The sequence below is a fragment of the Bufo bufo genome, chromosome 7 (genome assembly GCF_905171765.1).
Source record: "Bufo bufo chromosome 7, aBufBuf1.1, whole genome shotgun sequence".
NCBI classification, from domain to species: domain Eukaryota; kingdom Metazoa; phylum Chordata; class Amphibia; order Anura; family Bufonidae; genus Bufo; species Bufo bufo.
This window is the reverse complement of record NC_053395.1, coordinates 183,707,590-183,726,952: the sequence shown is the minus strand read 5'-3', so window position 1 is coordinate 183,726,952 and position 19,363 is coordinate 183,707,590. Positions and strand designations below refer to the sequence as shown.

General features: G+C 44.8%; 1 protein-coding gene across 1 annotated transcript in view; it reads right to left on the bottom strand.

The window, feature by feature from the left end:
• The window catches only part of CHN1 (chimerin 1), a 104,289-nt gene that overhangs the window by 51,958 nt on the left and 32,968 nt on the right, over positions 1 to 19,363 (bottom strand). The window contains exons 5-7 of the mRNA XM_040439630.1: positions 13,760 to 13,791; positions 11,135 to 11,248; positions 272 to 560 (exon numbers count right to left, since the gene is read on the bottom strand). Coding sequence (XP_040295564.1) covers positions 272 to 560; positions 11,135 to 11,248; positions 13,760 to 13,791 — 435 coding nt within the window. The remainder of the gene's footprint in view (positions 1 to 271; positions 561 to 11,134; positions 11,249 to 13,759; positions 13,792 to 19,363) is intronic.

Here is a 19,363-nt window from a genome sequence, read left to right as displayed (position 1 = left end):
TTTGCGAGCGATAAGTGCACTGTCAGATCACAATGCCCCCAAAAATAGAAGAGACATTAGATCATAAATGTCAATGGCGGGGAATCTCGGCACTTTAGAATTCATTAGGCGGAAAATAACACCCTGTCAGGAAGCAGGCGAGTTGATAACCTTCTTAAAACTAAACAAAAATCTAAGTACATGCGGACTACGGTAAATACCCCTGGATAAGATTTCACATAATCAATTACTCCACTCCACCTTTTTCCAAAAAAGTTAATACAAAACTTACCCTCTTCTCTACTAGAGAGTCTTCCCCTGAAGACTCCCTCTCGCCCGTCTCTTCTTTCACAGCCGGCATTTGTTTCTTATGTGTCGGCTCTCTGTTTAACGTCGTGTAGCCTATATGTTCGTAAATTGGATTTATTGTCATCTTGGCGATGTACTCGGCTGCTTTCGTCTCAATGTACAGAGTGATCAAGCCATCGGTCACAAGGTCATGGATGGATTCAAACCTCTTCTCTCCCACAAAATGTTTCCCGTCATAGTAGAGCCTGAAGTTTCTGGTCTGGTTTCCAAATCTGCCTCGATAAAGAAAGCAATGTAAGATTTTATTTTGAGACGTGACTTTTTACCATTTTTCAACTCAGAAGATCTTTTTCCTTCTAAGAATGTAACACTCTACTATGGGATCTGGAGCAAGCCTGGTAACGAGAGAAGACTGTGGAGTCGGTTGAACAAGTCAGTTCAGTAAATGTGGGGGGGGAAAAAAACCATATGTCAGTCCATCGGAGAGAACTGTGGCGTCTTTTTAACAGTCCGAGCTGAAGATGCTGCATGTTCTTACTAAAAAAAACTAAAAAACAGTACTATTGCAGTCAATCAATACAGTGAACTGTTGCAGACCGAGAGCTCGGCGGTCCGGTCATTTACTAGGAAAAGCCTATTCAGGGTTCAGCTTGGCTCCCGTGCCAACAATTACACTGAAAAGCATCTGCTGCCAAAATCTCAGCAAAATGGGACAGAACAGCACAAGGGTAAGTATTCTTTATTTTTGGAGGGAGGCCAAGCGCTAACTCTTTCGTGTTTGACAAAAGGAGCTCTGTGGTGAGCCTGCTAAAAATCACGCTGTTTTTCAGAAACCTTTCATGTCCTTGCTGAAAGACATAAGTGGTGTGACACGGTGGCTTCGACATCCTAAAAATTCATTTTTCTAAAAGGCCACGAGTCTTCAAATGGAGCAAACAGCTCAAAGAGCTACTATACAACAGATATATATCCCTGATTATCATTTATAATAAATCTGAGAAAATGTGCCCCTTGCTGTACATTCACCCCCTGAAAAGCCACTAGGGCGGCCATAGGTTAAGTACTACTAGACAAGTAAAGAACATTTACCATAAATTAACGTTTTAGGCAAATATTTATATACAGCTCTTCACAAATTTGGTAAAAATGCAGTGGTCCACCATGCTCCCTGACACCTCTGGGGAGAACTGCTGGACTTAAAAAAATGAAAATACATAAATATTATTTTATAATACACTGCTCAAAAAAATAAAGGGAACACAAAAATAACACATCCTAGATCTGAATTAATTAAATATTCTTCTGAAATACTTTGTTCTTTACATAGTTGAATGTGCTGACAACAAAATCACACAAAAATTAAAAAATGAAAATCAAATTTTTCAACCCATGGAGGTCTGGATTCACACTCAAAATTAAAGTGGAAAAACACACTACAGGCTGATCCAACTTTGATGTAATGTCCTTAAAACAAGTCAAAACAAAGCTCAGTAGTGTGTGTGGCCTCCACGTGCCTGTTTGACCTCCCTACAACGCCTGTGCATGCTCCTGATGAGGTGGCGGATGGTCTCCTGAGGGATCTCCTCCCAGACCTGGACTAAAGCATCTGCCAACTCCTGGACAGTCTGTGGTGCAACGTGACATTGGTGGATAGAGCGAGACATGATGTCCCAGATGTGCTCAATTGGATTCGGGTCTGGGGAACGGGCGGGCCAGTCCATAGCATCAATGCCTTCGTCTTGCAGGAACTGCTGACACACTCCAGCCACATGAGGTCTAGCATTGTCTTGCATTAGGAGGAACCAAGGGCCAACCGCACCAGCATATGGTCTCACAAGGGGTCTGAGGATCTCATCTCGGTACCTAATGGCAGTCAGGCCACCTCTGGCGAGCACATGGAGGGCTGTGCGGCCCTCCAAAGAAATGCCACCCCACACCATTACTGACCCAATGCAAAACCGGTCATGCTGGAGGATGTTGCAGGCAGCAGAACGTTCTCCACGGCGTCTCAAGACTCTGTCACGTCTGTCACATGTGCTCAGTGTGAACCTGCTTTCATCTGTGAAGAGCACAGGGCACCAGTGGCGAATTTGCCAATCTTGGTGTTCTCTGGCAAATGCCAAACGTCCTGCACAGTGTTGGGCTGTAAGCACAACCCCAACCTGTGGACGTCAGGCCCTCATATCACCCTCATGGAGTCTGTTTCTGCCCGTTTGAGCAGACATATGCACATTTGTGGCCTGCTGGAGGTCATTTTGCAGGGCTCTGGCAGTGCTCCTCCTGTTCCTCCTTGCACAAAGGCGGAGGTAGCGGTCCTGCTGCTGGGTTGTTGCCCTCTTACGGCCTCCTCCACGTCTCCTGATGTACTGGCCTGTCTCCTGGTAGCGCCTCCATGCTCTGGACACTATGCTGACAGACACAGCAAACCTTCTTGCCACAGCTCGCATTGATGTGCCATCCTGGATAAGCTGCACTACCTGAGCCACTTGTGTGGGTTGTAGACTCCGTCTCATGCTACCACTAGAGTGAAAGCACCCCCAGCATTCAAAAGTGACCAAAACATCAGCCAGGAAGCATAGGAACTGAGAAGTGGTCTGTGGTGACCACCTGCAGAACCACTCCTTTATTGGGGGTGTCTTTCTAATTGCCTATAATTTCCACCTGTTGTCTATACCATTTGCACAACAGCATGTGAAATTGATTGTCACTCAGTGTTGCTTCCTAAGTGGACAGTTTGATTTCACAGAAGTGTGATTGACTTGGAGTTACATTGTGTTGTGCAAGTGTTCCCTTTATTTTTTTGAGCAGTGTATATTCAGAAATACCTTCATTACTTAGAATGGCTCGTTTTGTCTAGAAGGCAATCATTAAGAGAAATAAAATGGCCGCCGTCCTATTCGTATACACAAAACCTGTCCTAATCACACAGGAGGACAAGTTACTTCACCACAATGAGCCATAGTGCTGCCTCATCCTCCTCTCTGCTCTGCTTGTCAGTAATCATGATCCTGAATACAGGTGAATCTCTATGTGAATGGAGAAGATGAGGAGACATGAGAGGTGGGTGAGGTGTGGCTAATGAGCAGCAGCGCTTGTTTACAGTCTCCATTACCACAGTCTGTCCTGTCCATCCTCTCTGTACTTCATGTCTCCTCATGAACTAAATTCTCCAGAGATTCAGCTAAAGTTCTTATCATCTGTATTCAGGATCATAATCCCAGACAAGTAGAGAGGAGGAGGAGGAGGCAGCTCTTTACCTCAGTGTTGTAAAGTAACTTGTCCTCCAGTGTGATTAGGACAGGTTTTGTGTGAACTAATGGGACAGAGGCCATTTTGTTTACCCTGATGATTGCTCCCCAGACACTACGAGCCATTATAAATAATGAAAGGTATTTGAGAATATATTTATAATAAAGTAATATTTAAGTATTTTCTGAATTCCCGGAGAACCCCTTTAAAGGGGTTGTCTCACTTCAGCTAATGGCATTTATCATGTAGAGAAAGTTAAAAGGGGTTATCCCATAACTAATGTAAAAAATGAAAATCAAGCATCATATCTTACACGACAACCTCTTTCTAACATAGCTAGAACCAGCCCTGTACCTCACATGGAACCAGAGTTCTCCCCATCCATTGCTCTATTAGATTTATATCAAGTGTCCTTTCTGCTGCAGCTCAGGGGGCGTGTCCATTCTGCTGCAGTTCTCTCCCTATCACAGCTCAGGAGGCAGTTGATGGATGAAACTGAGCATGTGCGGCCATCTCAGCGAACAGGACAAAGAAAAACAACTGCAGGTAGTGCTATACAGATACATGCAATTACAACAGTATTCAGATCCAGGTGCTGGTTTGAAAAGTGTAGAATATTTTTCATGTGACAACTCTTTTAATACAAGGCAATTACTAATGTATTGTGATTGTCCATATTGCCTCATTTACTGGCTTGGATTAATTTTTCCATCACATTGTACACTACTCGTATTCCAGGGGTTACGACCACTCTACAATCCAGCAGCAGTGGTCATGCTTGCACACTACAGGAAACTGCGCTGGCCTCTCTGGTGGCCGGGACCGTGGCAGCACACAAAGGCACGCATGAGGAGCAGCAGCTCGTGTCGTGGCCACCTTGTATCAGTGTTGCAACGGTGGCCGTAACCCCTGGAAGCAGTGCATAATGTGAAGGAAAAAATTAATCCAGCCAGCAGAGGAGGCAATATGGAGAATAACAATACATTAGTAAGTGTATTGTATTAACTTTCTCTACAATGATAAATGCCATATGCTGAAGTGAGACAACCCCTTTAATAAAGACATTTTAGTTTTATAGCTTGTAAAAGGAGAGAACAGATGTAGCATTGCACATGGAATCTGCAAAAGTGCAGACTGAGGCAACATGGTAAACATATATATTTGTATATAAAACACAGCTGTATGCCGCCTGCATACAGGATTTACTTTCCGAATAAATACAGGAAGCGCATTAATAAAACAATAAAGCACGAATGAAGCTGAATCAAAAATGTTGTGTCCAATCAACCAGGACAGGTTCTTTAAAGAAAATGACATCTACATTACAGAACACAGCACTAAATCTAATCTAGAATATTCAAATCCATAAACTGGAAAACAATGGCTTGCATACATGAATTTTATAGAAAACACAATGTAATTAGGTCTGGAAGCAGAAGCAAAGTCACAAGGGTACAGGATCTTAGGATTTTATACTGGAGTCACAGAAACCAGCCAGTCCATAATAATACCTCCAGACGTCAGGCACAAAACAGCTGCTGGTCACCCAATAACATATTATGCTTACAAGGCAGGTAGTGATGGTAGAACCAATTTTGTTAAAGGGCATCTGTCAGCAAATTTGTACCTATGAAACTGGCTGACCTGTTACATGTGCGCCTGACAGCTGAAGGCATCTGTGTTAGTCCCATGTAGATATGTGCCCGATTTAAAGGGTTTCTACCACCACATTAGGGCCTAATTAGCTGTCAGACACTAGCGATCTGCTAGTGTCTGCTGTACCTAACCATGCTATTGTAATTCCTTTCTCTGCAGCAGTTACCCTAAAAAACGTAGTTTTATTGGTATCCAAATGAGCCTCTAGGTGCTATGGGGGCGTCTTTTCAGCACCTAGAGGCTCCGTCCACTCGCCATTTCTGCCGCCCAGCGCGCTCCAGCCCGCCCCTCTCCTCTAGATTGACAGCCTACTCGCGCCGGCGCCGTGTGCTTCTGTATTCGGCGCAGTGACTGTTGGACTGCTCCCTGCGCCGTAATCGGCGCAGGCAAGATGCCGGCGCAGGGAGACAGTCCCTGCGCCTGCGCCGAATACAGAAGCACATGGCGCCGGCGCGAGTAGGCTGTCAATCTAGAGGAGAGGGGCGGGCTGGAGCGCGCTGGGCGGCAGAAATGGCGAGTGGACAGAGCCTCTAGGTGCTGAAAAGACGCCCCCATAGCACCTAGAGGCTCATTTGCATATCAATAAAACTACGTTTTTTAGGGTAACCGCTGCAGAGAAAGGAATTACAATAGCATGGTTAGGTACAGCAGACACTAGCAGATCGCTAGTGTCTGACAGCTAATTAGGTCAAAATGTGGTGGTAGAAACCCTTTAATATATGTAAATGAGTCTCTAGGTGCAACGGGGGCGTTGTCTTTGCACTTTGACTGACAGGGCCAGGCAGTGTAATCATCATCCCGCCTGGGCCTGTCAATCCCTTTACGATAATCATATCATCAAGGACACCTTCTAGTAAGGATTGTCCAAAGTAGGCAACCCGTGTAACTTCTGCTTGGTGCAAATGCATGCCAAGTGCATAAGGATAAGACGGTGTTCCTCTAGAGTTAGGCAGTGAAGGGTGTTCGTTAATTTCATTTATTGTATTGATTGTTGATTGTTCATTCTGGATGACTGGAGGATAGAACATATATGTTAGAGGTGTTCCTGTGAATTTTCTTTACTTAGTTTGTAAGCAAATCTAAATATTTTAATGAAAAATCCAAAGAAGAAAATGTAAAAATTTCACTCCCAATTTCTCAGTAAACTACAAATAATAGGGAATAGAAACCATGGTAACATGAGACTGTGGTAACCACTGAAGGAAGAAAAGAACAAAATGATCTGGAACACAACACCTACTTTTTGCGAACACAAATAGTTTTTTTCATCCTCCTACCAACAGAACTTTGAAGACTCAAACAGAAATCTTGAAAATTTCTAGGTGACCATATGAAACCTTCATTAAAGGGCATCTGTTAGCAGATCTGTACCTATCACACTGGCTGACCTGTTACATGAGCACTTGGCAGCTGAAGGCATCTGTGTTGGTCCCATGTTCATATGTGTCCGGATTGCTGAGAAAAATGATGTTTTAATATATGTAAATGAGCCTCTAGGAGCAACGGGGGCGTTGTCATTACTCCTAGAGGCTCTGCTCTCTCTGCACTTTGATTGACAGGGCCAAATATTATGACGTTTACACTGCCTGTCAATCAAAGTGGAGAGGGTGCGGAATACTGTGAATTTGGTAGTCCAAGACACCCCTGCTGGCCTCATGCAGGGGCGGATTGGCCATAGACCTTAGAGGGAAATTTCCCGATGGGCCGATGCCCACAGGGCCGCCCAAGCCCCCATCTCTGCCGCTGGCTGGGTACATAATAAGCTGTCAGTGTTAATTAACTCGGCCAGCAACATGTCCTCCTGAATTCAACAATGTCCCGCATCTCTCCTCCTAAGCACCACGATGGCCAACTCAGAAGGACAGCTTTTGGGGCAATATATTGTGCGGCACTGTGGTATGTGGTATCTTGCTCTATCGTATTGCTGACCGCCCTACTTTTGTTTCTCCGCCTCCTGTCTATTTAGACCCTCCTACAATGTGGGGCCACTTTTAGGTATTTTTTTCCAGGGCCACCTTAGGTTCCCCATCCACCCCTGGCCTCATGTGAGCAGTTCCAGCCAATCCAAGACCAGGCTGGATAAGCAGCGAGCGTCTTGAACTACCAATGCACAGTACACACCAGGTAGTCTGAGAAACGGCGCAGCCATCTTGGATGGCAGAAGTGGCGCATGGGAATCGATGGATCTGCAGTTAAAAAGATGGGCACCAGTGGGGTGATAAGTTTGTTCTGCAGTTAATGGGATTTTTTTTTTCTTGAACCGTACCTTTAAATTAAATGACAATGTGATAACTTTCTATATGAAACTGTTAAATGACATTTAATATGTTACACATTATAGCGGGCTGTCTTAGGTCCCATGCACATGACTGTATCCTTATTGCGGTTTACAGATCTGCCAAATGCAAATGCCTCCCACATTTTTCTCACTCCCATTAGTAGAAATTACTATTCTTGTCCACAATATGGACAAACGGATGCGGACAGCTCATGGATGACATAGGCATGTTTGCCGAAACGCGTCCTGGTTGTAGGACATATTGATTTGATGCAATAAAACATTACGACTATACAGGACACGACTGCTGGGATTTCTTTTGGATTTCAAGTGGAGATTGCTTCCTATCCCGTGCGGCGTGCACTGAGTGAGTGCCGGCTGATTTCTTTTTGTTGACATCCATGTACTGTCCATTTTTTTTTTTTTTTTTGCAGAGCCATAGAAATAAATGAGTCTATACGTCTGATCCGCATAAAAATGTGGCTCGGACAAGGATGCTAAATATGATGGTGTGCATGAGCCCTTAAAGGGGGTTGTCTCATCTAAGACAATGGGGGAATATCGCTAGGATATGCCCCCATTGTGAGACCCGCACCTATATCGAGAATTGAGCCCTGCCCTCCATTCAATCCTATGGGGCTGCCGAAAATGGCCGAGCACTGGCTTGGCTATTTCCTATAGAAGTGAATGGGAGCAGTGACCGGTCATGCGAGGTGCGCTCCCTCCCATTCACTTCTATGAGGAGCCGGCTTGGTGGTGGCCGGACCGGAGTCCTCCAGCCACAACCTTGCGGGGCTCCGTTCCCGATACAGGTGCGGGTCCCAGCAGTGGGACCAGCACCTATAGGACAATGGGTGCATATCCTAGCGATATGCCCCCATTGTCTATGATGAGACAACCCCTTTAATAGGATACTACCTACTGCCAAATGTCTAAAATTGGGTGTACTGATAATGCCCACTGCTACTTTTTATTATACTTGGCATTGGTGACATATTGTGCTACAACCAGTTATGAAATGAATTTTCTGAACTCTTCAACTCTCCAGCTTACTGTCCATTTCATAACCATTACTTTTATATAGTGAGACTGTGGACAGTTTTTCATTTATAGCTCCACTTGCTCTGAGGAAGATCATAATTTAATTTTAGTGCTTGGGTCAAAGAAGGGGAAAACGTTACGTTTCCAGCTTGAAAATCAGTACAGCGTCTTCAGTACATTATAAAAAGGTTGATTATAGCCCGTGCTGTTAACTGCAAAGCATCTAGCTGAAATCCTTAAAGAGCACCCGTCAGCAGGGTCCATCCTAATAAACAGGGCATGAAGCTTGGTAATGTTGCTCTTGCTGAGTAAAGCAATAACTTAAAGGGGTTGTCTCATCTCAGACAATGGGGGCATATCACTAGGATATGCTCCCATTGTCTTATAGGGAACAGGGCCCTGCAAAATGGTGGCTTGAGGACTCCGGTCTGGCCACCACCAAGCGCTCTCCCTGTAGAAGTGAATGCGACAGCACCGCAGCCTATTGTCAGGCAAGGTTTATCCCTTGTAAAAGAAACTCACGGGATATGGGGGCAAATCAGAGCTAGCTGAGCTTGATAAAAAAATAAATAAAAAAAAACCCTGCTTCTAAACATCACAGGAGAGTCCTGCTTTTGCTCCATATCAACTTTTTCAGTTTTCTAGAAGAAAATAAATATAGTGGGAAGTGCACACATTACTGGCAGACTTCCATAGAGGGGATACACCCCCTGCTTCTGAGTGAAATGCATCTAGCTGTGCAGCTGAAACAGGGAATAATATGGCTGAAAGAGACTTTAGGGAAGCCCAAACATAACTGTTCCTTCACAGTTATGATTGCACAAAGCAGCATAGCCATTATGAAAATGTTTTTTGAAAACTCAGGTAAGTTTTAAGGACATTTTTGATGGCGAGATTTTGATTTAAGCTGGGAATCTTGACTGAACTACAAACAAAATGCAAAAGCTCCTTCCCATCTGCCCACTTCTATGTACAGAACACGCATTACTTGCTCTGTATCCTAGGCCTTACACGATCCAGCAAATCACGACTATTTGCCTGTACAGATCTGAAACATTAAGGTGGCATTACACTGCCCGATGTTCGGACAGTGCGAGCACTAATGGATGATAGCGCATTCATCGGTGCTCCTTTGCAGTGGCCTGATTACACAGGCCCGAAGCAAACTCAATGTGGAAGGTATGATTGCTGTCACAGTTGTTCCTCAATTATTCTGCTCTAGTCATTATAGAATTAGGAATCTTTAATCCTGATAAAAGATGGTCAACCACCGATGAACAAGCATATGCTCGTTCATCGGTTGATCAACTGCTCAATTATATGAGGCAAATTATCGGGAATGAGAGTTCCTATGAAGGCTTGTTCCCAATAATTTGCCCGATTATCGTGCACTCTGATCGGGGCATTAGGCACAGTACTCAGTTCCTCTTAGGGGCCGTTCACATGGCTGATTTTGTCCCCGGAATTTTGGAACACACACAATTCCGGTAGGTGGGCATGTGGGGTCTGCCCCCCACTGCTTTTAATCGGAGGCTGCAACGCAGTTTGCGCCCAATCGGTTAAAAGTAAGGACAGTGCCAAGAAGGGACAGTCACCATTCAATATAGCTAAGCCGCGAGTGGGTCAGTGGCATCTGAAGTGAGCAATCGCTGTTCTGCGGCAGCATATGCCTGTGTGAACGGGCTCATATAAATGCAGCACGTACTTGCTGGCTATAATTGCATTATAAGCAGCCCTTCAGTCAATGAGCTGTCAATGCAGATGACACATTACCCATGGCAATACTTCCAGAACCATTAACATTTGATGTGTTTCAGAACCTTCTACAGTGAGGAGCTCATATTCTAGCAGCGTGGGCAGAATAATAGATGCATTACTTGTTACATTCCACTGTCTTTGCAGAGCAAGCCTTGGAGATGCTTTACATGTGATGAACAGGAAAGACGTGAGTGTGGCTTATGTTTTCCTATCTATCCATGCGACTGAAGAATCACGCCATCACTTCTGATCCAGCTCGTCTGCGATTCCCGTGCCACTGCGCTTCTTTAACAACTGCTAGATCCTATCGTCCCGTAGACGTTTTCACGTAATGAACGGCGCTGCTACTAGCTTACAAATACAGCGACAGAAGGTCCTTGCTGAATTTGCATACTCGTTACTCATTAATGGGGCCCATAGACAGCTTGTCGCTGCAGCCTGATGGGACAGTGTGAGGTCGGGCGAGAACTGGGCCAAGTGTGGCGGAAATAAAGGAGGAGATGTTCTTGTGTAGTGGGAAATGTCCATGTGATAAGGGAAGGAGGCATCCGCTACAGCCGAGCACAGACAGATACAAGCCAGTGTGCGATATATGAATTGCTGCCAACTTTTAAGTAGAGATACTGAAATTGGAAACGTAAATGAGATGCAGCACTAAATTTGTCGTCAATATCCCTTGATATTGGATACACCCTCCGGCATTTGACACCCAAATAGAGATTACAACCCTCATCATCACAACCCAAAATGAATAGAGATCCCCAAATCGGAGCAATCAACCCCTCTAAATAAAGAAAGAAATCCAGACAACATGCAACAAACATGACATAAAACATCAATAGTAACAGAAATCGCATTTCTTACCTCAAAGCTAAGGTATATGTTCCAGGTTGTCGCTGACTTTCACGAATTAGGTAACTGCCTTCTGCAACGCTCAGTAATTGGTCGGTTTCTTCCCTTGAAATCATACCAAAAAATCTAAAGACAGCAATAAACAGGACAGATCCCGGTCAGACCTTGCATTATCATACAGCGGCCGCTCAAGTTACAATGGCCACAAAATACAATATTTTCACCGTACAATGGCCTCTACTGGGACATTGTAACGTGAAACCATATTTAACATACAATATCACATTCATGTCTGATCGACTGGAAGATGAACTGGTAAGACACCTGTATCACTGAGGCCCTGACTGTCTCGTACAGGGATCAGCAACCTTCGGCACTCTAGCTGTCGTGAAACTACGACTCCCAGCATTCACACTTGCTTGGCTGTTCTCAGAACTCCCATAGAAGGGAATGGCGCACTTCTCTCTACAGTACAGTACGGTACTAAGTGTTGTGTACTGGTCTTTACCTGTCCCAGGACACCAGGGGAGGACACTCCATTTATTTTTTCCTGATATACTGTCTACTGTACCGGACCCTGAAGAAGCTCCCGCCCTCATTATAGAAGGGGATTTGCTGCTTCCAGCTATTTTTGTTGCCTGTTGTATAAGGAGCAACTAGCTTGTCTGAATGAGTTCTGCAGCACGGAGGCTCAGGGGTTAACACTGGGGCCTTGCAGCGCTGGGGTCTTAGGTTTGAATCCGGCCAGGGACAACATCACCTGGAGTTTGTATGTTCTCCCCGTGTTTGGGTGGGTTTCCTCTGGGTTCTCCGGTTTCCTCCCACACTCCAAAGACGTCCTGATAGGGACCTTAGATTGTGAGCTCCACTGGGGACAGTGTGATACTAATGTCCGTAAAGCGCTGCGGAATATGTCAGTGTTAGGCCTCATGCACACGGCCGTTCCGTGCATTGGGGACCGCAATTGTGATCCCCAATAAACAGGCAACATCCGTGCAGCCGGACGGACCCATTCTTCAAATTGAATGGGTCCGTGGTCAGTCCGCACCGCCAAAAAAATATGACAGAATAACGGAAAGAAACACCACGGAAGCACTCCGTAGTGCTTCCGGCGTTCCGTGACTCTGTTCCGCATCTCCGGAAGTGCGGACCCATTCAAGTGAATGGATCTGCCTCCGTGATGCGGGGTGCACACGGCTGGCGTGCATGAGGCCTTGTAGACGTGCGTTAAATAAATTAGTTGTCTGCCTAATTTTCACTTAATTATTCAGCATTGAACACCTTGGGGGAGATTTATCAAGATTGGCGTTTTTTGTACCTGTCTTGAGATTCACTGCGCTCCCGGGGAATGCGCCTAAGTTATGACAAGGTGCATACCTGGTCATAAATGTAGTGCATTCTTCTACAGTTTGTGCGCCCAACCAGAAATCTACGACAGCTCAGAGCTGGCGCACAGGGAGTGATATAACTACAAATGGCCGCCATACAATGCCACAAATGTCTGTCTGCCACCTCTTCCCCTGCCCGCAGAGAGAATTATTAAGGAGCCTCATCCTGCTGACAGTTTTTTTTTTTTTTTTAATACAGTGTTACTCCGACTGCTTATACCGTCAGGCAGGGCGCGCACTCTCCCTGCTGTACCACACCACAGGTGATTATAGCTATATATAGATAGTAATTATACAGCAGAATACGACAAGAATAGGGACCTGATGGGTGTCGAGATAAGGTTTAGCAGAAGGTCTTAGAAAAGATTGTACAATTCAGGCTATGCTCACATCTCCTTTGCGTCCCACAATATGTTCCCATCAGAGGCGCCTAAACACAGCCTAATGCTTCCTTAGCCTTGGCCATGAAAAACGGACACACTGTCAGCATTTCATGGCCATTTTCCAAACATTTTGTAATCCATTTTCTGGCCGTTCTGCATCCGTTTGTTAATGGCCTTTAAAAAAGGCCATTAAAAATTGATGATTTTCATTGGCTTTTTTTTTTATTTTATTCAAATCCCCTGGGAGCGCAGGTCCTTCAGCATCAAGTGAGGAGCGCCTGCGCAGGTCCTTCAGCATCAAGTGAGGAGCGCCTGTCTATGCACGTGCAAGTGGATGGGGTGAGCATTGTTCTTTTTGTTTTACCTCCTAAAAGGCAATTTTCCACTAGTGTCCCCGTTGTAATGGCTGTTAGATGGGGTCACTCTTGTCTAAGCAGCCATTAAAAACCATCCCATTCAATTCAATGAGGTCCGTCTGGGCGTAAAAACGGCCAAAAATAGGACAGGTCCTTTTTTCTGGCGGTCGCTATTCACTGGCTGTTGAAAAATAAAAAAAATCAGCCATGTGAATAACCCCATAGATTGCAATGGTTCTGAAAATTGTCGTGTGGATGCAATGCAATGGTCCTGTGAATGAATTCAAAATGGACAGGCAAAATTTCCGCTACTATAAAGAGCAATACAAATTCATTATAAAAAAAATATAAACAACAATGAAAGGCGACTTTTCCATGTATTTCGGAGTGGAATATTCACCAAAATCCATGTGACAATTTCTAATCTAGCTTCTGCGTTTACAAGAAACCTGATCATCATGCCGTCCTGTGCCACACAGCAGTTACATAGAAGAAGGAAGGTCTACTCACTCTCTTCCATAATACTTTGGTCTGTTTTCCACCTGCAAAATAAAGACATGAATAAATTCTGATGGTCTGCTGAAAGTGGTTTTTCGTCTACTGGTACCATTGTCAAATATCACCTGGAGCCCTTAAAGGGAATGGACCTATATTTTATTTACTAATTAAAATCAGAAACTGAGACATATTTCTTCTAATCCGTTTTTTGATGGTAGACTTTTATATTATATTATATTATCCGAACAGGATTATGGGGGCAGCCATCTTGTCTGAGCTGAGCTTTAGAGATGTAGTTTCCAGCAGCCACGTGGACCATAGAAACCCGTAGGCTTCAGATGACTCAAGTCCGTTTTTGTCACCGATAGCTAACACCTAGAGCTCAGATTTCGTTTCATATTCTGCTTCTGATAAATTAAAGCCATGTTCTCATTAATTGCTATGGACAGCAAAGACTGCCGTGCCCTCTGCTAGGTCCAGTCAGTGTAAAGCTGGATCTAGACGATTCCGCAGCCGACTGTCGGGAAGGAAGCGTTCTTTCGTTCAGTGAAGGAGACCACAGCATTTACGTGCAGCAATCTCCGTCACTGTACGAGGATGAGGGATCGCTATAGCAATTGCTTGTCCTCATACACAATCATGGTGTCTGAGCAGCAGATCCGCTGTTTAGACCACACAATCTGCTGCCCAGAAACTATGATCGGTGACGCCTGCATGAACAACAGGATCACTTGATGAACGAGCGTTTCGATCGGTGGCACATTTACACAGGCAGATTGTCGGGCAGGACCATTCGCAGGAACGGTCGTTCCCGATAATCTGGATGATTATTGGCTTGTGTAAATGCAGCTTAAACGTGACGACACCTGGGAGACCCCCACTCATCAGCTGTTAGAGAAGGCACCAGCGCTCACAGCAGCACCGCGGCCTTCTCTCCGCTCACCAAGCACAGCGCTGTACATTGTATCACAGCTCAGCCCCATTCACTTCAATAGGACTGAGCTGCATCAAGGCCTTGTGACCGATGGACGTGTCGACACTGGCCTAGGGAAAGCTGCGAGAAGGCCGTGGCGATACTGCGAGTGAGGATCCTGGGTGTCAGACCACCACCAGTCTTATGGAGATATGAATGGGTCACTTACAAGAGAACTCATTCATCGGTACCACTAGGATTTCTTTGCTCTTTACTAGAGATACTCTCATCTAGGGCTGCAGTAAACGATTATTTTAGAAATAGAGTATTTTATCGATGATTTTTACGATTAATCGAGTACTCTTATAAAATTAATCGAGTACTCCCTTATAAAAACTTAGACCCCCTGCCATCAGTCCCCAACACTCTTCGTTCCCCCCTGTGCGATCAGCCCAAGTGCTTCAGTTCCCCCCAGTGCCATCAGCTCCACTATCCCCCAGTGCCTTCAGCTCTCCCCCACCCGAGGCCAGCAGCCCCCACCCTTGTGCCATCAGCTCCACTATCCCCCACCCGAGGCCAGCAGCCCCCCCCCTTGTGCCATCAGCTCCACTATCCCCCAGTGCCTTCAGCTCTCCCCCACCCCAGAGCCATCAGCTCTCCCCCACCCCAGAGCCATCAGCTCACCCACCTTGTGCCAGCAGCTCTCCCCCCCCTTGTGCCAGCAGCTCTCCCCCTTGTGAAATCATCTGCCCCCCCTGCTCCTCCTGACACCCGGAGTGCACAGCGTCATTAGTTGCTATGACACTGTGCAATCCGGGCGCCCAGCCTTAGTCGCACCAACTTTCCAGCAGGGTCGCCACCGACACGCCATCGTTCCGCGCTGCTCTGCGCCTGACGTCACACAGCGGGTCAGGTCACGACGTGTGTACGTCAGGAGGTCAGTGCAGCGCGGGACCTTGGATGTGCTGTGGAGTGTCCGGAGGCCCCTGCTGGAAAGGCGAGTATTGCGGGCCAGCGGGAGACCACGGAGCGGGAGTAATAGCAATCGCTTCACTTCCGCTCCGTGGTCACGTGATACAAACGAATTTTCCGATGCAAAAAATTTGCATCGAGGATTTTTTTGTGTCGAATTACTCAATTCAATCGAGTAATTGTTTCAGCCCTACTCTCATCGGACGTCAGCTTGCAGTGAAAGCTGCAAGATTGCAGAATGATTTTTAATATAGATAATGACATGGAAAAATAAAAAAAAATACACCACCGTAAATATGTTCAACATTAAAAAAAAAAACTTGACTGACACAACGGGTCATTTTCTGATGTCACATTCCCTTTAAGATCTGTTGACCTTATATATAAGGTTATAATAACAGTATAACCAGATAACACTGTTCCCACAGCTCCTGCTGGTCTCTAGGGCTTTGTACATGTCAATATGTGTTTGTGTGTCTCCATGAAAACAGAACAGATGTAAAACAATGAATTATATGCAAGAACAAAAATATCCAAATGGAAAATGATTTTGTTTTCCACGGCAAAAATCTGTTCTGTGCAAATTACTTTACATTCGTTACAGGAAAATCCAGAATATATCGACGGATACATTTATTGGACGCACAGAAGAGAATCACTACTATTAGTAATAAAGCAGGACAGACACTTTTTAGAAATATTAAAACGTTTCTTTTATGGTATTGCTTATGGAGCTGTAATGGCAAATGCACAAAAAAATCCACAGCATATTACAGTATTGGATTATAGCAGGTCTCATCAACATGCTGCAGAAAGGGACCAGCAGTCTAAAAGTCCTCAGCAAGTCAATTTCTACCGAGAATTTTCACCATGAATTTCTCCCCTTTAAACGTAAAAGGCTTTAAAGGGGTTGTCCAAGATTTTTATACTAATGGCCTGATATCGGTCAACAATATCTGAATGGTGGGTGTCGGACTCCCAGACCCCAGCCGCTCAGCGGTTATATAAAATGTTCTGGTGCAACGTGGTCTCTTTCTAAACCAGAGATGTCACGTTTATCACTCACATGGCCTAGACACAGCGCAGTCCCATTCAAATGAATGGGCCAGAGCTGCAGCACCAAGCAAAGTAGCTATACAATGAATGGCGCTGTGCTTAGTACGCTGTGAGGAGGCAGAGGCGCTCACCAGCCTCTTCAAACATTTGGTTGGCGGGGGTGCTGGGAGTTAGACCCCCCACCAATCTTGAGGATAGGCCATCGATATCGAAATTCCAAGCAGTCCCTTTAAATCTGCATGTTATACGTTTTGCAGTATATTTAAGGCAAATTCGGCTGTAGGAATTACGTTGACAAAAATCTACTCCAGGGAAGAGGTGGGCGATGGCCAAAAGCCTGGCGATTATATTGGTTAGTCATTTCAGTATTTTTTTTTTTTCTGTTTTGTGGCAGCTGCTATTTTATCAAAAAGTGACAACAGGAAGTCCAGTCAAATGGTAGGTAAGCTTGTAACTTTTCATTATAAAATTCTGAAAAGCAGAAAAAAAAAAATTACAGTTTATTAATTTCTGCAACTATAAAAGTGACGACTATAGGGTTGAATTTTACCATTAAAAAAAAAAAAAATGACGCTACAAACAATGAACGTCAGTATCTATAGAAGTAAAACATAACGGCCCACATTTTATAAGCTGCTTTACCATCTGATTTACTCAATTATGGTCTATTTTAGTTAACTCTAAGAAGATGGGCAAGATGGTGCTTGGCAGCCGGCATAAGCGGGGCATTACAGAAAGCATAACCTCGGATTATGCCGTCATCTCCTGCATTTTCATGTGAGCATGTATTGTCGTTCAAGGTGTTCATCCAAAATGGATGATTTCGACAAATGTTTGCCGGGTGGGCTGTTAACAGTGAACGATCAGTTCAGCCGAATGGGATTATCGTCTGTAAAAAAAAAAGTCGTCTGCGTTTAATATTTTTGTCGGATAGTTGGACAAAAGTTATTCCATTCAAAGTTCGATCATTCATCGACAAAATAGCCATCTTTGACAGAACGTTCACAGAAAGATCTTTCATCCATCGCCTGGTCTCATTGAACAACTGTAACGGCCAGTATGGAGAAAAATGCGCATGGACATGTCCGCAAACAAGTCCTTCACCAGATGACGGTATGTTCAACTGATGTTCAACCACCAACCAACTGCTATCTATGTATGTATCTGTGGGAGGCCAGATCTAGGGATGAATTAATGCAAATATTTTGTGTGTTCAGCTAAGGACAAACATAGTGGATATGTTTGCCAAAAATCAGCCAAGAATCTGCACATGGATTTGACAAGCAGAGGTTTTTTCTGCTACATGTAAATGGGGCTTTGAAAACCCCACTGTACAGAAAATTGTTGCTAAGGGTACATTCACATCATCATTCAAAATCTGTCAGGCTGTTTCTATGTTAAAATATTTTTTTATAATTTTTGGTGGTTATTTTTAATTTTCTACGTCACTATATGTATTTAAAAAAAAATATATTCTAAAATCCTGTTTTAGCACGAGCCACTAAGGCTACTTTCAGACTAGCGTTTTTCTTTTCCGGCGCTGAGTTCCGTCCTAGGGGCTCTATACTGGAAAAGAACTGATCAGGCATATCAACATGCATTCTGAATGGAGAGCAATCGGTTCAGGATGCATCAGGATGTCTTCCGTTCAGTCTTTTTGACTGATCAGGCAAAAGATAAAACCGCAGCATGCTACGGTTTTCTCTCAGGCGAAAAAAACTGAAGACATGCCTGAATGCCGGATCTGTCCTTCCGGCCTGCGCATGCGCAGACCGGTAAAAATGTGAAAAAAGATACAAGACGGATCCGTCCTTGCAATGCATTTGTGAGATGGATCCGTCTCACAAATGCTTTCAGTCAGCGGCAGATCGGCGGATCCGGCGGCCAGTTCCGACGACGGAACTGCCCGCCGGATCACACTGCCGCAAGTGTCAAAGTAGCCTAACCATAGTCTGTAATGCATATATCTTATAGCAGCTGCTGCTTGTGTAGAGCACTTTGAAGTTATAGATATTCAATGTTTCCATCCATGAAAGTTCAGCAGTTCAGTATATGAGGGATGAATGCAGCTGTGTTTACCAAACATCGCTACATTAACAAATCAATATGGCAACAAGTATCCATGAAACATATACAGTTATGTCCCACTAAGTAAATATGTAATGGCTGCAGCAAGGGCATGTATAGGGCAGTAACATTCATCACCACAGGTACGCGCAGCAGAAACCACTAAAGCCTAGGCCAGGGGTACTCAAGTACTTTTTGTAAAGGTCCACATACCCGAGTCTGCCGTAGGATGAAGGTCCGAGCTGCAAAACAAAAAAATATATAAGGAGAGACAACACCATTGGCGTGTAGCGCTGCATTATTATTTTTTTTACAATAATCCACACCTCCAAGCCCACCCAATCTCCTTCCTGCCGACCAAACATTAAGAATGTCCTTTCAGTGCCCGCTAACAATAATGATGCCCCTTAGACAGTATGATATCCCTTTAGTGCTCCACAGAGTGTGATACCCCTAAGTGCCCCCTCACAGCAGGGTGATCCCTTGGTGCCCCCACACATTATGATGCTCCTTAGTGCCCCTGACAAATTGCGATGCCTCCTTAGTTCCTCCCCACAGAGTATGATTACCCTAAGTGCCCCCTCATAGTAGTAATGCCCTCTTTGCCC